Source organism: Scyliorhinus torazame, chromosome 4 (genome assembly GCF_047496885.1).
Source record: "Scyliorhinus torazame isolate Kashiwa2021f chromosome 4, sScyTor2.1, whole genome shotgun sequence".
Classification (NCBI taxonomy): domain Eukaryota; kingdom Metazoa; phylum Chordata; class Chondrichthyes; order Carcharhiniformes; family Scyliorhinidae; genus Scyliorhinus; species Scyliorhinus torazame.
Genome location: NC_092710.1, coordinates 89,538,759 through 89,554,260, shown reverse-complemented (window position 1 = coordinate 89,554,260; position 15,502 = coordinate 89,538,759). Strand labels below are relative to the sequence as shown.

The 15,502-nt window shown below is 48.0% G+C and overlaps 1 protein-coding gene across 5 annotated transcripts in view; it reads right to left on the bottom strand.

The window, feature by feature from the left end:
* rims1a (regulating synaptic membrane exocytosis 1a) overlaps window positions 1-15,502 on the bottom strand; it is a 1,446,068-nt gene that overhangs the window by 272,346 nt on the left and 1,158,220 nt on the right. For all 5 annotated transcript variants that reach the window (XM_072498344.1, XM_072498345.1, XM_072498346.1 and 2 more), the window contains one exon: window positions 1,010-1,099. In XM_072498344.1, the coding sequence (XP_072354445.1) occupies window positions 1,010-1,099 (90 nt within the window). The remainder of the gene's footprint in view (window positions 1-1,009; window positions 1,100-15,502) is intronic.

Here is a 15,502-nt window from a genome sequence, read left to right as displayed (position 1 = left end):
CATGTTAAGCAATCAATGGCAGGAGTGTTGGGGCAGGACAGTGCGGGATATGTGATAAAACTTCCTGGATTACATCCAACAAGTGTTTGGAATCCTACCTGCAGTTGGGAAACAGAGCCAATTGGATGTCATTCAGGCCATTTCTGCAGGGCTTGTGCCTCAGTTACATTGGGAGTTGGGAGTGCCCTATGGAAACTGTCATGGAGCTTCACTGGGCCCCAGTCACCGTACTAAACACTTTCTGTTGCAACACAAAATGGTTGTGTTGAAACTGTGAGGTTAGACAATCACCATGAGTGGTTTTGAGGTATTGAACTTCTGGACATTATACTCCCACTCTGTCTTCAGCTGATGCCCAGACACAGAAACACTTTCCAGCAGAGGTTAACAGGAGCTCTCAGGAGCAGGAAATCTGACTAACTATTTCATTCTGTTGTCTCATCTGAGGTCACCCAAGCGCAGACCAAGAATAGTGGCTGGGACTTAATCTCGCTCAGTACAATAGTGAATGTTTAACTCAATGAGCCCAAGTTATATATCAAATCATTTAAAGGGTATCTTGGAAAGTCAGTTAAATATATTGCAGCAGAAACAGGAATTATACACTTTTTCTTTTAGGAGAACTGTCAGGGCAATATGATGTTAGAAAATGTTTCAAAAGAAGTTCCAATTTCCAATTCCTATTTGATTTTTAAACTCTAGTCACTGAGATTTGATAAGCATTGTCACTGTCAACATATGAAAGGCTCTCAACGAAGCACAATCACAGAACTGGAAGAGGAAAGGAGAGTCAAAACTATTGGAATGACAAGCACTTGAATGCAAACAACGGCAAGAGGTTAAACGGTTCAGGCTGGAGGATTGGTCTAAGCAAAAAAAAAGGCAGAAAACATTGCAAACAATGTCACAGTGTGAACATGACACAAATCTAGGAATCCTACAAGGTCAGAATGAAAGAAGCATGGGATCATCATCACAGATGACAAGGATAATAAAGGGTTGGATATACCTGTCGCGTTCTGGTGACTGTAAACTAGTATCTGGTCTCAAACAGTTGGTGCTAGCACTCCTAGCCCTGTCAAGAGAGTGCTGCATTTCACTAATGCCAGTACATGGTATCCAATGGGGGAAGAGAAAGAGGATAGAAAAGGAAAACAAAGAAAGAATATAATGTTAGATTGTAAATCATAAAGGCAATGCCTTTAAAAACATGAATCAGAAAACAGTTAATGATTTCAACCATATAAAAATGCTGGAAAGTTGGCTGGATGAATGTTAAAACAATTCAATCAGAAACAAAATCATAGTACAGTTAAATATTAAATATTTGACAATTATTTACAAATTCTATACACAGCAGGATAACTCTTTCAGGAGCACAGATAATTAGAATAAGCAGGAGTTGGTTAATGGAGTGTATGAGTGTTAACATGGTTAACGATTGACATGTTGGTGATTTCAGTCTGGGACTGGGCAAGCTGCAGAAGGATTTCATCAAATGTGCCACTTCGATTTGAATGATTTTAATGTTGAAGAATGTGAGACTTTGTCCAAGTCTGATTTCAAGGCCTGCTTGAACATTTGGAAACTTTTGGAAAGTTAAAGCTAGTTTGTACAATTTGTTCATCAATGTATCAATTGAACAGATTATTGAGAGCACTGCAGAATATCAAGGATCAGGACTTAAACCGATTGACAAAATCTTTATGTTCGATGTAGCAGAGGCATTACAGGTTTTGAGCAACTTGATTTCCCCTGGAGTATCTATTTTACACTGCGTGGATACTGTACCTATAATTTGCATGATTTCTTTCAAGGATAATCTTCCAGGCACAGTGGTTAATCAGTTCCCATTTGAGTACTGTTAACATGTTTAATTTAATACAGGCATTAGCTTCCCTATAATACAGCAGACAAAGGGTTCACAACAGTTTCCGAAAATGAGCGCACAACCTGAAGCCTCTTCTTTCAACAACAGTGGCACAGTGTTTAGCAACGCTGCCTCACAGCACAAGGGCCTTGGATGACTGTCTGTGTGGAGTTTGCACGTTCTTCCCATGTCTGTGTGGGTTTAGGCAGATTGGCCATGCTAAATTGTCTCTTCGTATCCCAAAATGTGCAGGTTAGGTTATGGGATTATGGAGGATGAGGCGACGTGGACAGTGAAGTGGACATGGGTAGAGTGCTGTTTCGAAGGGTCAGTGCCGGCTTGAGGGGCCGAATGGCCTTCTGTACAATAGGAATTCTAGGATTCTGTTCTAACAGCTTATTTTTGTAACGCCTTTAATGTAATGAAACATCCCAAGGCACTTCAGAGGAACATGAAGAAACAAAGTATGACACTGAGACACGTAAGCAGGTGACCAAAGGCTTGATTAAAGGGGTACATCTTGATGGAGGAAGGTGCGATAGTGAGGCCGAGAGATGTATGGAGGAAGCTCCAATGTATAGGGCCGAGGCAGCCAAAGGTATGGTCAATATTGGTGGAGCAAATTAAAATCGGAAATGCTCAAGAGACCAGAATTAAAGGAATGCAGAAATCCCAGAGGACTGTGGGCTGCAGAGATGAGCGAGAAGGAGGCGCAATGCAATGGAGCTATATAAAAACAAAGCTTTAAAATTCAAGCTGTCGCTTGGCCAGGAGTCAATGTAGGTCAGTGAGCACAAGCGTAATAGGTGGAGGGGACCTGCTGTGAGCAAAGACACAGGCAGAAGGGTTTTGTGAACGCAAGAATGTGGGGACCATGCAGGAGTGCACTGGAATATTTAGAACTAGAGGATGAGGGTTTCACCAGCAGATCAGTTGTGACTGGGATGAGCAAATCCGATATTACCGAGGTGGAAATGGACAGTTTACAGATGATAAGTATATGAAGTCAGAAGCTCATCTCAAGATCCAATGTGACACCAAGGTTGCAAACAGTTGGGTAAAATATCAGACTGTTGCCAAGGAGTGGGATGGAGTCAGCAGCTATGCAACAGGATTCATGATGTCGTCTCAAAAGGTTTTCCCAATATTCATTTGGGGGAAATTTCAGCTCACCCAGATCCGCAGACTAACAATTCTATAGATGATACCATGTCAACAACCTTCTATAACACAACAAATTAGCTGACTGCAAAAGGAAGTAGCAACTCCCAGTTCGCTAACTGTCCAAACACAAGTTTGTAATCTACTGATTGTGAGCTGCAAGACATACTTCACTCGCGACTGTAACCCTCCAACAGAAAATACACATTCAAACTCTGACCGTGACCCTTCCTCACTGACTGTGTCCCTTCCACACTGAGTGTGTACCTTCCACACTGACCGTGACCCCTTCCACACTGACCGTGTCCTTCCTCACTGACTGTGTCCCTTCCACACTGAGTGTGTACCTTCCACACTGACCGTGACCCCTTCCACACTGACCGTGACCCCTTCCACACTGACCGTGACCCCTTCCACACTGACCGTGACCCCTTCCACACTGACCGTGTCCCCTCCACACTGACCGTGTCCCTTCCACACTGAGTGTGTCCCTTCCACACTGACCATGTTGCTTCCACACTGACCGTGTCCGTTCCACGCTGACTGTGTCCCCTCCACACTGACCGTGTCCCTTCCACACTGACCATGTCCCTTCCACACTGACCATGTCCCTTCCACACTGACCATGTCCCTTCCACACTGACCGTGTCCCTTCCACGCTGACCATGGCCCATCCACACTGACCGTGTCCCTTCCACACTGACCATGTCCCTTCCACACTGACCGTGTCCCTTCCACACTGACCGTGTCCCATCCACACTGACCTTGTCCCTTCCACACTGACCATGTCCCTGACTGACCATGTCCCCTCCACACTGACCGTGTCCCTTCCACACTGACCGTGTTCCCTCCACACTGACCGTGTCCCTTCCACGCTGACCATGTCCCTGACTGACCGTGTCCCTTCCACACTGACCGTGTCCCTTCCACACTGACTGTGTCCCCTCCACACTGACCATGTCCCTTCCACACTGACCGTGTCCCCTCCACACTGACCGTGTCCCTTCCACACTGACCGTGTTCCCTCCACACTGACCGTGTTCCCTCCACACTGACCGTGTCCCTTCCACGCTGACCATGTCCCTGACTGACCGTGTCCCTTCCACGCTGACCGTGTCCCCTCCACACTGACCGTGTCCCTTCCACGCTGACTGTGTCCCCTCCACACTGACTGTGTCCCTTCCACACTGACCATGTCCCTGACTGACCGTGTCCCCTCCACACTGACTGTGTCCCTTCCACACTGACTGTGTCCCCTCCACACTGACTGTGTCCCCTCCACACTGACCGTGTCCCCTCCACACTGACCGTGTCCCCTCCACACTGACCGTGTTCCCTCCACACTGACCGTGTCCCCTCCACACTGACCGTGTCCCTTCCACACTGACTGTGTCCCCTCCACACTGACTGTGTCCCCTCCACACTGACCGTGTCCCTTCCACACTGACTGTGTCCCCTCCACACTGACCGTGTCCCCTCCACACTGACCGTGTCCCTTCCACACTGACTGTGTCCCCTCCACACTGACTGTGTCCCCTCCACACTGACCGTGTCCCTTCCACACTGACCCTGTCCCCTTCCACACTGGCCATGGCCCATCCATATGTGTACAGTCAGAGATGGAGAGTGTACAGTCAGAGATGATGGTGAACATCAGAGATGGAGGGCGCGATTCTCCGCTCCCGCGCCGGTTGGGAGAATCAACTGGTGCACCATTCTTCCCCTCGACGCCGGTCCGACGCCCTCCCGCGATTCACCCAAGCGGCGAGAACGGCCCTATCGAGTTCTGCGCGGTGCAGGCCGGAGAATCGCCCGGGACATCCAAAATGGCGATTCTCCGCCACACCAGCTATTCTCCGGCCTGGATGGGCCGAGCGGCCTGCCGAAGACGATGGCTTCCTGCCGGCGGGAACAGCGCGGGAACGCTGGGGGGTGGGGGGGGGGTGCTGTTGGGGGGCGAGGGGGGTTCTTTCACCGGGTTGGGACTCAAAAGGGGTCTGGCCCGCGATTGGGGCCCACCGATCGGCGCACCGGCCTCTCTTCCTTCGCTGCCCCGCAAGATCCATCCAACATCTTCTTGTGGGGCGGCCTCGGGGAGGACGGCAACCACGCATGCTGGCGCCGGCCAGCCCGCGCACGTGCGTGTGACGCCAGTTACGTGGCGCCACCCGTGTCATTTACGCGGCGCCGCTTTTACTCGGCGCCAATGCCCGGCGTGCGCTGACGACGCTGCTTTCGCAACGCACCCCCTGAGTTTCTCGCGGCCCTGATCCTAGCCCTTTTTCGTGCCCTGAATCGGTCGAGATCGGAACCGTTTTGCGGCGTCGTAAACCTCGACGGCGTTCACGACGGCATGGGCACTTAGTCGCGGGAGCGGAGCATCGCGCCCGGAGAGTGTACAGTCAGAGATGGTGGTGTGCGGTCAGAGATGGAAAGTGTACAGTCAGAGAACGAGGGTGTGCAGTCAGAAATGGAGGGTGTACTGTCAGAGATGGAGAAAGTAGTCAGAGATGGAGAATGTAGTCAGAGATGGAGAGTGTACAGTTAGAGATGGAGAGTGTGCAGTCAGAGATGGAGAATGTACAGTCAGAGATGGAGAATGTACAGTCAGAGATGGAGAATGTACAGTCAGAGATGGAGTGTACAGTCAGAGATGGAGCGTGTACAGTTAGAGATGGAGGGTGTACAGTCAGAGATGGAGAATGTACAGTCAGAGATGGAGTGTACAGTTAGAGATGGAGGGTGCACAGTCAGAGATGGAGAATGTACAGTCAGAGATGGAGTGTACAGTCAGAGATGGAGAGTGTACAGTCAGAGATGGAGAATGTACAGTCAGAGATGGAGGGTGTACAGTCAGAGATGGAGAATGTACAGTCAGAGATTGAGTGTACAGTCAGAGATGGAGAGTGTGCAGTTAGAGATGGATAGTGTACAGTCAGCAATGGAGAATGTACAGTCAGAGATTGAAGGTGTACAGTCAGAGATGGAGAGTGTACAGTCTGCGATGGAGAGTGTACAGTCAGAGATGGAGGGTGTACAGTCAGAGATGGAGAGTGTACAGTCAGAGATGGAGAGTGTATAGTCTGCGATGGAGAGTGTACAGTCTGAGATGGAGAATGTACTCTCAGAGATGGAGAATGTACAGTCAGTGATGGAGAATTTACAGTCAGAGATGGAGAGTGTACAGTCCAACAACGTAGGGAAGAGTGAGCTCTTTGTTGTGCATTCAGGGGACCAGGAAGGGGGATAGACGAGCTACCGCTGAAGAGGGCGGAAAGGAGCTTTCGGTACCTAGGGATCCAAGTAGCTAGGAGTTGGGGGGCCCTGCACAAGCTCAATTTGACGCGGTTGGTGGAGTAGATGGACGAGGACTTTAAAAGATGTGATATGCTGCCACTCTCACTAGCGGGTAGGGTGCAGTCGGTCAAGATGACGGTCCTCCTGAGGTTTCTCTTTGTGTTCCAGTGCCTTCCCATTTTGATCCCCAAGGCCTTTTTCAAACGGGTAAGCAGGAGCATCATGGAATTTGTGTTAGTGAATAAGACCCCGAGGGTGAAGGGGGTGTTTCTGGAGCGTAGCAGGGACAGGGGGGGCTGCGCTGCCGAATCTATGTGGCTATTATTGGGCAGCCAATATGGTGATGATCCGTAAGTGGGTAATGGAGGGGGAGGGGGGGGGGGAAGAGGCTAGAGATGGCGTCCTGTGTGGGCATGAGCCTGAGGGCGCTGGTGACGGCACCGCTGCCGCTCTTGCCGACAAGGTACACCACGAGTCCGGTGGTGGCGGCGACGCTGAAGATCTGGAGGCAGTGGAGGCGACACAGGGGCGAGGTGGGAGCCTCGGTTTGGTCCCCGATTCGGGAGAATCATCAGTTCGTCCCGGGAAGGATGGATGGGGGGTTTCGGAGCATTAGAAGAACGGGGGACCTGTTTATCGATGGGACGTTTGCGATCCTAAGGGCGCTGGAGGAGAAGTTTGCGTTACCCCCGGGAAACGCTTTCAGGTACATGCAAGTGAGGGTGTTTGAGAGGCGGCAGGTGAGAGAATTCCCGCTGCTTCCAGCACGTAGGATTCAGGACAGTGTGATTTCGAGTGTATGGGTTGGAGAAGGCAAGGTTTCGGCGATTTACCAGGAGCTGCAGGAAGAGGAGGAGGCCTCGGTAGAGGAGTTAAAGGGGAAGTGGGAGGAGGAGCTTGGGGAGGAGATAGATGAGGGTCTGTGGGCTGATGCCCTGAGTAGGGTTAATTCTCCCTCCTCTTGCGCCAGGCTCAGCCTAATACAGTTTAAAGTTACTCACAGAGCGCATATGACAGGGGCGAGGTTGAGTAGGTTCTTTGGGGTGGAGGACAGATGTGGGAGGTGCTAGGGGAGCCCGGCAAATCACGGCCATATGTTCTGGTCGTGCCCGGCGCTGGATGGGTTTTGGAGGGGTTTTGCGAGGACTATGTCCAGGGTGGTGAACGCCCGGGTCAAGCCGAGCCGAGAGGGGGGGGGGGGGGGGGGGGGGGTTCTTTTGGGGTGGCGTTTGGGTTAAGGTGGGGGATTTCCCTATTTGTGTTTTCTACTGTTATATGGGGGGTTATTGTATTTGGGGGAAATCCAATGTACAATTTCAGCTTGTTGTGTTTTTGTATCTTTTTCTTGTTGGGGGTGGGGGGCTGTTAAAAATTTGTTGAAAGATTTGAATAAATATATTTTTAAAGAAGAGTGTACAGTCAGCGATGGAGAATGTACAGTCAGAGATGGAGGGTGCACAGTCAGAGATGGAGAATGTACAGTCAGAGATGGAGGGTGTACAGTCAGAGATGGAGAAGGTACAGTCAGAGATGGAGGGTGTACAGTCAGAGATGGAGAATGTACAGTCAGAGATGGAGGGTGTACAGTCAGAGATGGAGAATGTATAGTCAGAGATGGAGGGTGCACAGTCAGAGATGGAGAATGTACAGTCAGAGATGGAGGGTGTACAGTCAGAGATGGAGAATGTACAGTCAGAGATGGAGGGTGTACAGTCAGAGATGGAGAATGTACAGTCAGAGATGGAGAATGTAGTCAGAGATGGAGGATGTATAGTCAGAGATGGAGAATGTAGTCAGAGATGGAGAATGTATAGTCAGAGATGGAAGGTGTACAGTCAGAGATGGAGAATGTACAGTCAGAGATGGAGAGTGTACAGTCAGAGATGGAGGGTGTACAGTCAGAGATGGAGGGTGTACAGTCAGAGATGGAGAATGTACAGTCAGAGATGGAGAATGTACAGTCAGAGATGGAGAATGTACAGTCAGAGATGGAGCATGTACAGTCAGAGATGGAGGGTGTACAGTCAGAGATAGAGGGTATACAGTCAGAGATGGAGAATGTAGTCAGAGATGGAGAATGTATAGTCAGAGATGGAGGGTGTAGTCAGAGATGGAGGGTGCACAGTCAGAGATGGAGGGTGTACAGTCAGAGATGGAGAATGTACAATCAGAGATGGAGAATGTACAGTCAGAGATGGAGAATGTACAGTCAAAGATGGAGGGTGTACAGTCAGAGATGGAGGGTGTACAGTCAGAGATGGAGAATGTACAGTCAGAGATGGAGAATGTACAGTCAGAGATGGAGGGTGTACAGTCAGAGATAGAGAATGTACAGCCAGAGATGGAGAATGTACAGTCAGAGATGGAGGGTGTACAGTCAGAGATGGAGGGTGTACAGTCAGAGATGGAGAATGTAGTCAGAGATGGAGAATGTATAGTCAGAGATGGAGGGTGTACAGTCAGAGATGGAGGGTGTACAGTCAGAGATGGAGAATGTACAGTCAGAGATGGAGAATGTAAAGTCAAAGATGGAGAATGTACAGTCAGAGATGGAGGGTGTACAGTCAGAGATGGAAGGTGTACAGTCAGAGATGGAGAATGTACAGTCAGAGAATGAGGGTGTGCAGTCAGAGATGGAGCATGTACAGTCAGAGAATGAGGGTGTGCAGTCAGAGATGGAGAATGTACAGTCAGAGATGGAGACCTGTTCTTTCCTTGACTGTATACCTCTCTACTGGCCGTAGCTTCCATCATTAACAGTGGGCAGGATTCTCCTGTCTCCCAGCCACGTGTTTCACGGCTGCGCACCATTCGTTGGCGGCGGGATTCTATCTTCCCGCCACTTGTCAATGGGATTTCACACGCCGCCGAGAAACAGGTGGACGGACGTACGTTGCCGGCGGGGACAGTGAATCACAATGACAGTGTTCCGGCCAGTTTGCAGCTTCCGACACAGACTGTATCCTCTCCAACTTCTCACAGTGCAGTGGCTTCACTCCCATCTCTGAGATAGAATACCATTGGTACAAGTCTCATAGTAAAGACCTGGAATACATGAACTAGGCTGGCACCTCATTGTGAGATTAGAGGCTGCTGCTCTGTTGCTATACTTTCTTTTACATGGAATTTTAAACTGATCATCTCAGGTGGATGTGAAATATACTGCAGCAGAATTCACAAAGAGCAAAGGAGCTGTCCTTCTAAGTTGTCCCCAAATGTGTATCCCTCAACTTACAACACTAAGAAACAGAGCACCTGGTCAGTGTATCAAATTAAGTTTTCAGAAAATATTTTTGAAATAGAAGGCAGAATGAAAGTTCTTGCATTTATTTGGTGCCTTTCCTATCCTCAGGCTATCCCAAAACACTTCTTAGTTTTGGGAGTATAATCCCCTGTGATGGAGGAACTGCGGCAGACAATTTGAGCACAGCAAATAACAATAAAATGACGGGCCCAGAATTTCCATTCTCTGGAAGGTACCCCAGGAAATGCACTGGAAACCCACCAGAGATCCCCATACAAGGACTGCTGGAGAACCTCCTGGGAAATTTCAACTCCTATTGGACAATTACCCTGCACCCAGGACCATCTGATATTCCAATTTGCAGATGGTTCTGACTCTCTTCCAGGAACAGCTATCCAAGAAGGGTTAGAAGAATTAAAACCACTTCTGACACCTGTATAACTATACTACTGACCCCTGACTGCCCCAACCCTGACCATATGTGTAAAACCCCACCCATGATCCCCTCCATCCCCTGATCAACCAACCTGACCCCACTCTCCTGATCACCCAACCCCTTCCACACCCTATCCCCTCACCCCCTGGCCTTACGCACTTACCATCTCTCCTATCAAAGTTGCTGCGACCTTTATACTTACCGCTTTATGGCAGTTAGTCATTAAACAGGGGCGTGGCTTCACTGCCCCCACTTCCCGATGGTCCCGCCCTGCACTGAAGGACACCAGCTGCACTGCAATTTTACAGCAGGCCTGGGTCACGGGTCTGAGTGAGAAATGTGCAACTGAAAAGGAGGGGAGTGGGCAATCCGATGGTGGCTGCCACTCCACCCTCCACCTTTCAAGCAATGGTTTATGAAAATATTTAACCCAAAACTTAAGTACACAGTTTATTTTGTAGTCAATATATATGACTGGTTGCCTTTTAATTTTGTGAAAGAATTAACGCTGAACCATTTAGGTTTATGAAATTTTATTTGAACAGTAGAATGAGTTCTGAGTTTCCCTTTGAGGATTTTCTGAAAATATAGAGAATCTGAATTGTTCTACTTGGAGCAGAGAAGGCCAGGGCAGCACGGTGGTGCAGTGGTTAGCACTGCTGCCTCACGGCGCCAAGGTCCCACTGTCCGTGTGGAGTTTGCACATTCTCCCCGTGTTTGCGTGGGTTTTGCCCCCACAATACAAAGATGTGCAGGGTAGGTCGATTGGCCACGCTAAATTGTCCCTTAAGTGCAGCACGGTAGCATTGTGGATAGCACAATTGCTCCACAGCTCCAGGGTCCCAGGTTCGATTCCGGCTTGGGCCACTGTCTGTGCGGAGTCTGCACGTTCTCCCCGTGTGTGCGTGGGTTTCCTCTGGGTGCTCCGGTTTCCTCCCACAGTCCAAAGATGTGCAGGTTAGGTGGACTGGCCATGATAAATTGCCCTTAGTGTCCAAAATTGCCCTTAGCGTTGGGTGGGTTTACTGGGTTATGGGGATCGGGTGGAGGTGTTGACCTTGGGTAGGGTGCTCTTTCCAAGAGCCGGTGCAGACTCAATGGGCCGAATGGCCTCCTTCTGCACTGTAAATTCTATGATAATCTAAGTGGAAGAAAAATCAATTGGGTACTCTAAATTTTTCCCGAAAAAAAGGAACAGAGAAGGCCAAGAGTAGGTTTGATAGAAGAGTTTTGTCATGCAGGGTTTGGAGCAAATGCGCAGGGTTCTCCGGTGCCCTAGCCATGTGACTCTCGGCAGCGCACTGTGTGCTGCTGGTGGGATTTTCTCTTCCCCCCCACTGGTCAATGGGATTTCCCTTTGAAGCCACACCACCAGGAAACCCTGGCGGGCAAGGGGGCGGGGGGGTGATGCCGACGGTACCAGAGCAGGTTGGCAATATTTATAGAGCAAGTGTTAAGTATTTAAAATTCACACCTTAGGGCGGCATGGTGGTGCAGTGGTTAGCACTGCTGCCTCATGGCACCGAGGTCCCAGGTTCGATCCCGGCCCCGGGTCACTGTCCGTGTGGACTTTGCATATTCTCCCTGTGGCTACGTGGGTTTCACCCCCACAATACAAAAAAGATGGGAAGGCTCGGCTAGATTGTCCCTTAATTGGGAAAAAAAAAAGAAATTCATATATCTTGATCAGCTGGTGCAAACAGATTCACCTGTCGTGTTCAAAAGGAAATTAGATAAATACTTGGAAAAGGAAATAATTGCAGGCATATAGCCAAAGAATGGGACAATGGGACTACCTGGATTGCTCTTTGAAAGATTTGGCTCAGGTGTGATGGGCAGAATGGCCCTCCTTCAGGGTGACGGTGTCCAATAATTCTACATTCAAACTTCTTTTACTTGAAATAAAATCCATCATTGGCAAATTGGTTGAAATGAGCTACCTTGACTTTGCAAGGCTGAAAAGACTCTCAAAGCCACGGTGACAAAGCGAGCAGAACAGTTTAAATGAAGGAGTACATCAGCTCGGATAGTGGGCGCTTCTCCTGTCCCTCACCCACTTGTTTCTCGGCGACGTGCCGTTTGCTGGCTACGGAGGACAGAGAATTTGGCTGCTCCATTCGCTGGTAGCAGGATTCTACACCACTGCTGCTTATCAGTGGGATTTCCCATTTAAGCCCCACACTGCCAGGAAACCCACGGGCGAGTGTGCGCTGCCAGCAGACAGCGAATCCCAACGGCCGGATAATTACGGCATAGGCTTGCATTCCCTTGAGCATCGGTGATTAAATAGTTAATATAATTGAGGGATAGAATTCTCTGGTCGTTCGGTATTGGCATGTTTGTCAAACCCTGCTGGCAACGCACACCTGCCCATGGATTTCTTGGTGGCTTCAATGGGAAATTCCATTGACAAGAGGCGGGAGCAGAGATTCCTGCCACCAGCGAATGGAGCAGCTAAATTCTCTCTCCCCAGTAGCAGCATGGCGGGTTCGCAATGGAGAATCTCGACCCAAGTGTTAAAGTGATTAAAGGGGTTTATAGGGTGAATCGATAAACTGCGGCGGCACGGTAGCACAGTGGTTAGCACGACTGCCTCACAGCGCCAGAGACCCGGGTTCAATTCCGGCCTTTGGTGACTGGTCTGTGCGGAGTCTGCACATTCTCCCTGTGTCTGTGTGGATTTTCTCTGGGTGCTCCAGTTTCCTCCCACAGTCCAAAGATGTGCAGGTTAGGTAAGGTTATGGGGTTACGGGGATAGGGTGGGAGAGTGGGCCTGGCTAGGGTGCTCTTTCAGACCAAATGGCCTTCTTTGCAGTGCAGCAATTCTATGATTCTATTTGTTCAATGGTCGAGTGTCAGAGGTTTCAGACAATGGGACAAAACCTTAAAATTAAAGCCAAGCTGTTTAGAGACCAATCACTTCTTCACAAAGCAGAGAAGAAATCTTAAATTTGCTTGCCCAATAAGCTGTGGAGGCTGGGTGTCAACTGAAAGTTTCAAAACTGAGCTGGATAGATTTTTGTTAGGTTACAGAACTAATCCATGACAATGATATAAAGGTGCAGATATGCCATGATCCAGGAATGAATAGTATGTTCCCTGTTCCCATTCAAGCTTTTCAGTCTGTGTAGTTGAGAGACATATATTTATATGGTAGTTCATTATTGCAATTGATGCTGTTCATATCATGCATCAACTGATCATTATACTGCTTTGAGGAGGAATCCAGCTTTGAGAAACCTAACAAAGTTCTGATAGCGGAGCAGCATCAGGAAAGTGATTGGACAAACATCCAGCCATTTTTCTACCCTTCTTACCTAACCAAGAGTTCTGTAAATGACAGTATCCGTGATTCCCGTGTCTGAGAACTGTCCTGTCTACTGCTGAATGTAATGCAGGCAGGCAAAGTGGAACTTCAGAAGCAGTTTGAAAATTAAATATTATAAGTAAAATATTAATTCATGCAGATATATTTAACAATGTTACATGATAAATTAAAATCAAATTAATTAAAATAATTAACCAGCAATTATTATGCATCATGATAGCATCTAGAAAAGAAGTAAAAACATGAAATATGTTTCAGCAGAAAAGAGATCAATAAATCAATAAACCAAATATAATTTGAATTCTGAGTTCACTGGGGATTGAACCAATGTCTCATTTCAACTAGAAATGCACTGAAGGAATAATGTTCATAAAGCAAGACAGGCCACATCAAAAAGTAAACTAAATGACACTTAAAAATGGTCCAGTTCAACAGAAAGTAAAGATTGGGGGAGTAAGGAGAAGGAGATTATTCAGCAATAATGTTGTGGATTCTAAATTGTCTAATGCTGTTGTTTAGAGGTTTCCATAGTCTGTCCCAATTTCTGTGACCATCATGTGCGCTACAACCTTCCCCACCCTTTCCCTTTTAACAAGCCTGCAGACAATACAAAGAGTGGCCATGTGGTTGATGGTGAGGAAGAAACCTGCAGATTACAGGAAGATGTCAATGGAATTATAAACTGGACAGAAAAAAGACAAATGGAGTTCAAGCCAGAGAAGTGTGAGATGATGCATTTGGGGAAGACCAACAAGACAAGAGAATATACAATAAATGATAGGATGTGGAGAGGTGTAGAGAAACCTTGGAGATAAGGGGGAGATAACCTTGGAGAAACCTTGGAGGGGCTGGTTTAGCACAGTGGGCTAAACAGCTGGCGTGTAATGCAGAACAAGGCCAGCAGCGCGAGTTCAATTCACATACCGGCCTCCCCGAACAGGCGCCGGAATGTGGCGACTAGGGGCTTTTCACAGTAACTTCATTGAAGCCTACTTATGACAATAAGTGATTATTATTATTATAAGGAATCTACAGACCCTGAATTTAGTAATATAGGTAGATAAATAGAATGTGGTTGACTGCATAGTTCTGTTCACCCTATTATAGAAAGGATATTATTAAACTAGAAAGAGTGCAGGCAAGAATTACTAGGATGCTGCCGGGACTTGATGGTTTGAGTTACAAGGAGAGGCTGAATAGACTGGGACTTTTTTCCCTAGAGCGTAGGAGGCTTAGGGGGTTCTTATAGAGATCTATAAAATAACAAGGGCATTATAAGGTAGATAGTCAACATCTTTTCCCAAAGCTAGGGGAGACTAAGACTAGAGGGCACAGGTTTAGGGTGAGAGGGGCGAGATACAAAAGGGTCCAGAGGGGCACTTTTTTCACAGAGGGTGGTGAGTGGCTGTAACAAGCTGCTAGATGCAGTGGTAGAGGTGGGTGCAATTCTGCCTTTTAAAAAGCATTTAGACAGTTATATGGGAAAGCTGGGTATGGAAGGATATGGGCCAAATGCGGGCAATTGAGATTAGTTTAGTGGTAAATACTGGGCGGCATGGACATGTTGGGCCGAAGGGCCTGTTTCCATGTTGCAAACCTCTATGCCTCTTAACTGCCTCTTTAGGGGAAATTAGGGAAGGGCAATAAATGCTGGCCAAGCCAGTGACGTCCAAGTACCTTGAACAAATAAAAACAAATCGTAAGCTTGGACCTTCATAGAGTCGGAAAGGCTTTGGAACAATTTTAAAAGTGGTGGGAAGGACCCAATTCTGGGATTCCTGCCCCCTAATCTTTGCTGGGGTGAGACAAATGTTTGGGTAATGAGCTTACACCTTGCACTCCTGACCTGGCCGGCTCCATTGCAGGGGCAGGCATCTCCTAGCTCCCCCTTGCAATTTCTGTGGAGTCTGTGATGATATGCATAAGCAGTTGTGTGAATATTAATAGATACGACTTCCAACCACCAGGTGGAAGTAAAGAAAACCACGTGACACTGTTACCTCAGGGCGTCTGGAGATAGTCGTTGAAGTGGATAGTTGCAGTTGTAGTAGCTCTTCGATATTTTGATTGTATTAATTTAATAGTTAGTACTTTTTTATAGTTTCATGTTTGTTATCCAACCCATGTCATTATTTAACAATAAAACTCAACTAGTCACAAGCTAGT